Raw genomic sequence first — 9748 nt, 5'->3', positions numbered from 1 at the left:
AAAACCTGTGATATGTAAAGTGGATGTGGAGAGATGCAAGTGTCTTTTTCAGCTAACTCGGGACCATGATATTAGCAGGAAGTGTGTCTTCACTGATAATCACTGTCCAATCACACAATCTGTCACAATCAATCACAATCACCGTCGCAATAAATCATACAATTAGTTACAACATGTTAAAATTACTTTCACAATACGTTATATGTGTGTCTGTGTGTGTGTAATAATAATAATGATTAACATTAATTAACGGTTTATTGAAAGAACGTGACTGTTACATAATTGGGGAATGTGTGTGTGTGTGTGTGTGTGTGTGTGTGTGTGTGTGTGTGTGTGTGTGTGTGTGTGTGGACTCCAGGACCAGACACGAGGCCAGAGACGTGGTACACAGTGTACGCCCCCCTCCTCCTTCCCTTCAATCCAGAACCTCACATCGTGACGTCGTCGGCATATGAGCGTATCATAGCGTGTATCTCGCTCACGTGAGACTGGTAACTGTTATTCACATCACAGAAAGGGAAAAAAATAGGCGTATGAATGAGGATCGTGTCATCCGTTCTCTGGAGGGTGCAATGACGTGAAATAGGCCACATACACAAAAAAATGGTGAAATGCGTATATGAAAAGTGAACAATGACCTCTCGTTAACGTCACAAGAGATTAGGGGCTCGTGACACAACTTCATGTGTACTGATCAGTTCACTTGCCTCACCGCACTACTGGGCTGAACGTCTCCCCGCACCATTGAAAGAGACAGAAAGGGAGAGACTCACTCTCTCATCCGCACACAAGAACGAGAGTAACGCGTTGATCTGGTTGAAAGGGCAAATAGTTTCCTGGTCCTTTCACTAGGACACTTTGGCGAACTGGGCGATGTAACTAGTCATGTTAAGTCAGGTCAAAAATATGAGACCCACTAATCATCTATCCTACATCTTCCTCTAATGCTTTCAAGGCCTTTTTACCCTTGGGCCACTGACAAATTAATTTGTGTAACATATTATCAGTTTCGTACTGACCATCACCAAGGTTTATAGAATTCAATTCTCTAATCAAACTTGCTTCAACCAGAAGTCTTATCCACGTTTCCGTTGTGGATCTACATGATATATATATATATATATATATATATATATATATATATATATATATATATATATATATATATATATATATATATATATATATATATATATATATATATATGAGACAGTATCCGATTTTACATATAAATATACAAAAATGTAGAAAGTTTGGCTCGTTTGTGCTCCCTCTAAGAAGTTGTTAAGTCACACTGAGCCCCCACACACACACAATTCAACCATGACACAAAACTAAGGCATTGCGGAGGAGTGTAAGTAGGACTTGTGATAACATGGAACACTGAGTTGGGGAGAGTGAGAACAAAGTCACATTACATCAACAGTGTGACAGGTCAGGGGCACGTTAATACACTACACTATGATGCAACCCCCCAAAATACAACAAACACACCGGCTGGGAGAAGATGCTTCATGTATAGACATATAGAGGACTGTGAGGCAAGTCCTGGGTGATGGTGCACTCAGGAGAGTTAGGACGGCCTTGAAGACGTCTAACGGGTAATGTTATCTCCCTTCGTGTTCTTAGGAAGGCAGGTTGTGTCAGGTTACGTGATAACACCAACAATTTGCCGCCAGTGAACACCGCAGTAAAACTAAATGCGGGAGGCCCTGTAACGCATGTCCGCCTGCCCAGTAACCAGAATAGATAACAAAGCAGAAAAGTGGGATTAATGACTCCCTTTCACTGGTCGGTGTCAGAACATAGCTGCCGGAGTGTTGTCACGGCAACAGTACAGCCACGCGTCCTAAATTCCCTTAATAGCAACTTAAAATTGGTTGGAAAACGCGTAAATCGTTGAATTTTAGCTGTATGCTGAGAGGCCGCCGCTACCTAGCTAATAACCCACAACTACGTTGTAAAAGTACGTAATAACTTAAGAGTAGCAGCAGATGAGGAGCACAGAGAATATTTTGAAACTGTCTCGAGCGGTGTGAGAATGACTTAGAAAATGCGATATTGAGAACCGACAAGAGTGTGAGACCATGTCTAGTGCGGACCGCTGTGAGCAAGTGGCCGGTATAAGCGCAGCGGAGCTGTCAGGAGCCAGGTAGCACCACGCACACACATACACACGAACACACAAATCCTGGCCCAATGACCATGTCGAGTTGCCGAGAGAAGGTTGGCTAGATCAGGAGGTTGTAGGAGGGGAGGGAGGAGTGAGTAGGAGGATGGGGAGGGGAGGTTGGGGAGTGTTCTGGAAGGGGGGGTAAGGTGACTGGGGGTAACACCATGGGAAAGTAAGAGAATAAATAGGAGGGGCAGGGCGGTGTCTCGTCAGTCTCAACTCACTCTCCGCACCATGTACAAGCTCGGCATCCTCCTCTTTGTTGGTGAGTGGTTCTCCTCCTACCCCTTGGTACTTACGTGCTAAAGATCCAGTCATCATCTGTTACACACTCCTCACCACTTTAAAAGGTGGGGAGAGCGATTCAGTCTTTACACGATTATCTTTGAGAAGTGTGTGTGTTCAGTGCTTGTGAAACCGACATTTGAATATTTAATTGCAGTGCATCGAGGATTACACTTCGTATTCATATGTCTGTGTGCCTTTATATATATATATATATATATATATATATATATATATATATATATATATATATATATATATATATATATATATATATATATATATATCATGTGTATGTAATGTAAGCAAATTTATATACACTTATACTGTACACAAATACGTACTTGCAAGCATATTTACATCACACACCCAACCAAAGACATCATTTGCTCACATCACTGTAGAGTTTTCGTTGAGCTCGATCAATCATCAATCACCTCGGCTCACTGATGGCGGTAATTTTTGACGGAGTACAAAGACCTATTGCTCAACCCTCAATAATGGGGAAAGAAGATTGGTCAGCTCACTTCAGGGCCTCAGTACCTTGCACAACACTGTTCACTCACTCACTCAAACGTATATTTCCTCACCTTATTTTCTCACTCACTGGTAGGCTCAGCAGTAGCTCATTCACTCGCTCGCTGTCACTCAAGACCAAGCACTTATACAGTAGAGCCATTGTCTTCTTTACTCTTCGCTAGACCTCATTTCGCTACCTAACTGTTAGGTGAAATACCGTTTTCTACCTCTCAATTATCCACGTCTTAGTTATTATTCTCAAACTTCTTCCTTTCTTGCTATTTTACAGACACACAACTAGTCTTTATTATTACCATAGAATTCAGACTAAGTTAAATATATCTTCATTTGTCTGGATCTTAACAGTGCAGTGAAAGAGGTTTATTCTCTTGTTTTAAATAACATAAAGAGGAGAGGAAGTGCATCATAACACACCTGTAAAACCGAGACAAATCAAATCCCTTTTCATTAGGTTAAGTTATAGTAAGACATGTATAAGAAGAAAGCATATATTGAACTCTCTCAATTAAGTTAGGATTTTAAGGTTCTTTTCGTCGTCTATACAGGATTACAGACGTGACAATATTTCCATAAATTTAAGCAAAGTTTGATCCCGGACGTTTAGGTAACCTTATTATACGTATGTTAACATTGATAATAAATTATGCTCCATTACATTACACATAAGAGTTTTGTGGTTGAGTACACACATGTCGGTTGCAGTTTTCAATACCTGTAACCTCAGTCCCCCTTCTCTCTCTCTCTCTCTCTCTCTCGCCCACCGCACGAGTTACCAGCCAGAATCGTGCAAGAAGTGTTACGTCATCGCTGTCCTTGTGGCAGGTCGTGTACCGTTACCTGAGATAAAAACACAAGACATAAGTGAAAGTGGTGCGCGTCAGGGAAGACTTTAACATTTACTGACCTAAATTCTCATAACTTCTGAGATTATGTTAAATGAAGCTCTTCTTTAGACTGGCTCCCTGGTACTGATCTGTGAGTGATAATGTAAGCACACCTGTGGGCTATGGGAATACCGGTTAGCTTTTAAGTTACACCTGACAAACTGAACACTCTCTCCCATCATTCGCCTTTCAGTCATTCTACCTAACTACTGTAAAACAATGCTTTCCCATCACATAACTTACCATTCACTGATTTAACTCATGTATTTACTTTTTACAAAGCTAAACCCAAAAATTTTAGTTAATAAATCACAATGGGTATTTGTTCCCCTCTCCAGATTTAAATAACTTAGCCAAGATGTTTGTCGCTCTCAGAGAAATACACAACCCAGAAAACTGTTATTTCTGTTTCCTGCTTTATCAGCTGCTTCGTCTTTTTGTGTGTGATTATTATTATTATACATCAAATTAGATATAAAACTAATGGTGTGTGTGTGTGTGTGTGTGTGTGTGTGTGTGTGTGTGTGACAAGAAAGAGAACACACAGTAAGATAAAAATGATTTATAAAAACAAAAGTAAAATTGCTTAATATAGAAAATGCGGTGCATAGATGAATAGAGGAGAAAGATAGAAATATAGTATAAATGATTTAAGAGAACAATAGCTTGAAAGTTACAGCAGCGGAGTCAGTGTTTTTCTTCATTACGAAAAGGAATGAACGGAAATAGGTCGCGTGACTAGTGTGAGTTGTATATAAGAGGTTCCTTTCGCTTGCTATGGGATAGATTTGAAGAAAAGAAATAAATAGAGATACACAGTAACTGCTTAACCGATCGTAACAAGAGAGTATGTTAACCTTCCCCCCCCCCCTTTTTATTGCAGGTGTCGCTACGGCCCAACAATTCCAGTGCATTGAAGATGGCTACTTCGGCGACCCTCATCAATGCGACAAGTACTACGACTGTTACCGCGGTGCTGTGGAAGAGAAAATGTGTCCTGATGGTCTCGTTTTCGACAGAACTCTAAGCCCCAAAGTCGAGCAGTGCAACTACCCCTTCATCGTCAGTTGCCCCGAGGGTTCCTCTCTCCGTAAGTATAAACAGTGTACAGTACAGCAGCCTGTAGATATAATCCACTATTTTTTCTCCTTTTTTTACTGTCAGATATACTGGTACGACAGTGTTGTAAAAGCCTCGCCTAACCTTTTGCTATTCCATCTCCAGAGCCCCCGAAGCCCGTCGGTATCGAGTGCCCCCGCCAGAACGGCTACTTCGAGCATGAAAACCCAGCCAACTGCGCCGAGTACTACGAGTGCACCGGTGGAGAGTTCGTCCTTCGTAGTTGTGCTACTGGTCTGGTGTTTGATGAGTTCACCGGGACCTGCCAGTGGGCTCACACCGGCATCCGTGCTAACTGTGGACAAGTGAAACGTAAATATTGATAATCTCAACAGACTTAAATCCTCCTATTTTCTTAGCAGAATTTTAATGTTTTCTTTACTTATTCCAATAGCTTCTAACGCAAGTATGAAATTTATCTTGCTATTTAATCATCCTCTTTTTCATTATCTAATCTTAATTCTAAGGCTTCCTCCTGTTTAATTTCCACATCTTCCCTTTCGTGTTTCCTGCACCATTCATTATATCTCATCATAATACACGTTTAAAATCCATGTTCCGTCCCGTGGTTGACGAATATCAGATCTATAAACTACTTTCAATTTTTATCTCCTTCTCATCTTAAGAAGAAATGAGAACAAAAGTGGAGTTAAATATTACTTTACTCTTTTGTCGCCTTGTTACTGATGTTGTCCTCTCCATTGTTGCGATGTAACGACATTAAACAAAAAATAATTCGATATTATAATTCTTCTTTCATTCCCAGGTGTTCTTGACGGGTTCACCTGCCCCAACGGCACCCAGTTGCATACCAACGGCCAGGTGCTGGACCACAGCCGCTACTTGAAGGAAGGTGACTGCAGGTACTTCTACGTGTGCAATGAAGGACTATACCCCAGACTTGTCGGATGTCCCCAGGGTACTGTCTTCAACGACATCTCCCTCACCTGCGACGACCCATCAAACGTGCCAGGCTGGTAAGTCCCCCTTCCATAATCTCTATGCCGTTTGGTATAGGTATAAGAAACATCTACAGATCCTTCACTCTGACTGTGCAATATTAGGCAACAGACATTCTCATCTCTACAGAAAGACTTCACGGATATATTTCAATGGTACACCCATTCTGGCTTTCTTCAATATTACTAAAACAAAATACATAATATTTAGTAACAGACATGATATCTTAAAATTCAACATATATTTTGACATCATCATCCCTTCATCACACAGCATTGAGACTTTAGGCAGCACCCTTACTTCAAGTCTTATCATGAAAGTTTCGAATGATATTTAGCCAAAACTGCTTCAGTAAAGTTTGGACTTATGTTCGGAGCCACGTTCTGCTTCACTGGTGAACAGTTGGCAGCTATTATTGTAAGCTGACATCTGGGTGTGATGTTGGTTCACTTCTCCTCTATTCGGTACAGAAAAATCCATCAAAACAATATTCAATAATGCCCTTGATAGAAAATTTCCAACATTGCACAATCGCAGGGATATATCAGCTCTCTTCCCATTCTGACGAGCTACATTCAATAGTGCCACCACCACGCATCCTCAAAGACCCTGCGAGGGGACTTGGCAGGGAGTATAAATTTTCTGTAGAATTCTTGTCTACAGAGTGCCTGCCATCCAGATTTTATGTGTGCTCCGGACGATCGCTCTGGAGATCAACCTTCCTCAGAGTGTTTCATTAGTCCTATGATCTCAATCATCCTGGTACAAATATCTTCAGTCTTTGGCAGTGGGATGCCTCGATGAATAGAAATGACAACGACGATTGTCTGATCTTTCCTGTGTTTTTATTTGTTAATTAAAGCAATATAATTACGTAAAAACTAAACAAGAGAACGACTTTGCCAAAAATATATTTTTAAACATAAAAAATACTGATACCTCTAAATGACTGATACTGTGAGGTATAGAATCATTCTCGGACATACAGGTACGTGGTTGGCTAAAAGAGGTTATGAAGTGAACGAGTAAGTGCTAGTGTAAAACTGGACACACTGAGTCTTATATCATCACCATCCACTATACAGTGACGCAGCACTAATGATGATGAACTTGAACTGGTAACAATAAACCCATCGGCTTTCAGTTAGTCGTTCATAAATATGTAAATGCTTAGGAGGGAGAGTCTTCTCCTTTCTTATCTCTTCTGGGAAACTCGAATGGTGGTTATTGTTCTAAGTAGATTCGTTGATGAAGTTTGAGTGACCTGTAACTAAGTTCTCTGAATGTCCAGTAACTAACTTCTCTGACTGGCGAGTAACTAAGTTTTCTGAGTGACCTGTAACTAAGTTCTCTGAATGGCCAGAAAGGAAAGTGTAGGGAGCATGAGAGGCCATCCTGCTCAGGTGTATAAGGTCAGAAGCCTACCTGAGCCTACCCTGACAGCCAATATTTCCTTCATTTAGGTTTGTATTATTTTTATTGGTCCTTCCATTACCAGCTACAGTCTGTCTATAATTAAAAATCTCTCCTTTATCCAAAAACCACTTGTCAAACTGCACACTATTTATCAAACTGATACCAATATGATATTGAACTTTCCAGCGAGAACTACTACCCTGCTGATGAATTCACAAGTCCCCTTAAGAAAGCAGGCCTCTAAGAATCAGCGACCGAAGTAAACTTGAAGAATTTTCTCTAGTGTGATAAGACAGGACCGTGGAATCTTAGACGTCCCCAGCTAGATGACTTCCCCAGGCCTCCTGGTCCACCTGCCTCACGCGACGAGCAAGTCGAGGACCACCTACGCCTGTAAATCAAATTAAAAAAAAAGTTGAGACAGCCATATGCCACAAATTTGTAAAAATAGGAAATGCATTTATACACTTTTGTCATGTTATTACAATGTTTTTTTTTATGACTCTAGTCTTAGTTAAAAGTCCTGTAAATTCCTCAAAAAGTGTTCTGTGGGCTTTCAGATTTCACGAATATAGTATTCAATTCCCTTCTTTTTTTTGTTCAAAAAGATTTTTTGTACGCCATCAAACTTGCAGCTGTTGCCTCTATTTCTCAAATCATTTATTAAAAAAAAAATCTTCATTATTCTCCTGTCTACTCGTTTTTTCTTTTCGTCAGTCCTATTTTCCTTTCTCGATCTATTGATTTTCTTTTTAAATTCCTTCTTCTGTTGTTATTTATATAATGCACAGGAACACTTGTTGTGTGCTCACAAATAAAAAAAAATACATTTCTGTGTGTTTCAAATATCCTATATACCCATTTATCCACTACACACACACACACACACACACACACACACATATATATATATATATATATATATATATATATATATATATATATATATATATATATATATATATATATATTTCATCTAGATCCACAATGAAAACGTGGATAAGATCTTGATAAAATCACACGGGAAAAGGAAACAACGCTTTTATTCAAGACATCTTCAGAGGCAACTGAAGATGTCTTGAATAAAGACGAAAGCTTCATTTTATGATTGTATATATATATATAATATATATATATATATATATATATATATATATATATATATATATATATATATATATATGCAAGTAAATCACTGTAGTTGCGCGTGATCTAGGTATATGCTGATAACCACAAGGAAAGAAGAAAACACGAAGTTCCCAAGCGCTTTCGTGTAATTCACATCTTCAGGGGTGAGTACAGACTGTACTCACCCCTGAAGATGTGAATTACACGAGCGCTTGGGAACTTCGTGTTTTCTTCTTCCTTGTGGTTATCATATATATATATATATATATATATATATATATATATATATATATATATATATATATATATATATGTATATATATATATATATATATATATATATATATATATATATATATATATATATATATATATATATATATATATATATATATATATATATATATATATATATATATATATATATATATATATATATTTATCTGTTACTTCACAACTGTAGCATAGTGAAGTAGCAATGAGCAGCACGTGAAACTCACACGTCTCCTGATACCTTAGGTCCACACAGCTAGCTGTCCCGGGACGCCTACCACTCATTCCCAGGTTCCAGACAGTGAGCCACAGCTCCTCCATATTGGATAATTGCATACAGAACTCATACTCGAAACTAACATTATTAGTAATACCCAACATACATTATACAATACAGCCCCCAATATAAAACATGAAATACATATTATAAATTAATTATACATGATACACGTTAAAAATTAATTATAGAATGTAACTTAGAAAGGAAACTAAACTAAATCCGATCAGATAATTATCATTGAGCACTTTCTTCATCACCATTAGTGCTACAGAGAAGTAAAGAAACAATATCGGTGCAAATCAAAATAAAATGTAAAATATTATATTTCTTCTAATTGAAAAATACAATTCTTGTTTATATAAAATAATTTACAGAAATGAAAGGATTAACTGCCTTTTTTTTAAGGATGCTGGAACAACAATTTAATAATATAATCAAGAGACATACATACATACATACATACATACATAGACAGATAGAGAGAGAGAGAGAGAGAGAGAGGAGGGGGGGGTCGTATAAGTGCAAGACTGGTCAGAAGGAGGACAAAGCCACTCTAACGACCAGAGTGAAAGGGAGAAGGTTGGCTGTGGTAGGTGCACACACACACACACACACACACACACACACAATGAACGATGAAGGTGTAAAACATAAAACTAGCCAAAACTGATAACCATGAGGGTTGCCAAC

The 9748-nt window shown here is 38.6% G+C and overlaps 1 protein-coding gene across 1 annotated transcript; it reads left to right on the top strand.

Annotated features, from left to right (window-relative positions):
• The first annotated feature begins 2343 nt into the window (after positions 1-2343).
• Positions 2344-8208, top strand: LOC121867009 (protein obstructor-E-like). The gene is made up of 5 exons (XM_042366760.1): positions 2344-2438; positions 4766-4972; positions 5107-5313; positions 5768-5978; positions 7564-8208. Exons 1-5 carry the CDS (start codon positions 2408-2410, stop codon positions 7619-7621), a joined length of 714 nt encoding a protein of 237 aa, XP_042222694.1. The 5' UTR covers positions 2344-2407; the 3' UTR covers positions 7622-8208.
• The last annotated feature ends 1540 nt before the right edge of the window (positions 8209-9748 follow it).

This window comes from Homarus americanus, unplaced genomic scaffold, assembly GCF_018991925.1.
Source record: "Homarus americanus isolate GMGI-L3 unplaced genomic scaffold, GMGI_Hamer_2.0 scaffold37960, whole genome shotgun sequence".
Classification (NCBI taxonomy): Eukaryota; Metazoa; Arthropoda; class Malacostraca; order Decapoda; family Nephropidae; genus Homarus; species Homarus americanus.
The sequence above is the reverse complement of the archived record's forward strand: the minus strand, read 5'-3'. Positions and strand labels throughout refer to the sequence as shown.

Coding starts and splice junctions, on each gene's coding strand:
- LOC121867009 (XM_042366760.1), top strand. CDS start 2,408: ATGTACAAGCTCGGCATCCTCCTCTTTGTTG. Junction 4,973..5,106: donor CCCCGAGGGTTCCTCTCTCC/GTAAGTATAAAC, acceptor TTCCATCTCCAG/AGCCCCCGAAGCCCGTCGGT. Junction 5,314..5,767: donor TAACTGTGGACAAGTGAAAC/GTAAATATTGAT, acceptor TTTCATTCCCAG/GTGTTCTTGACGGGTTCACC.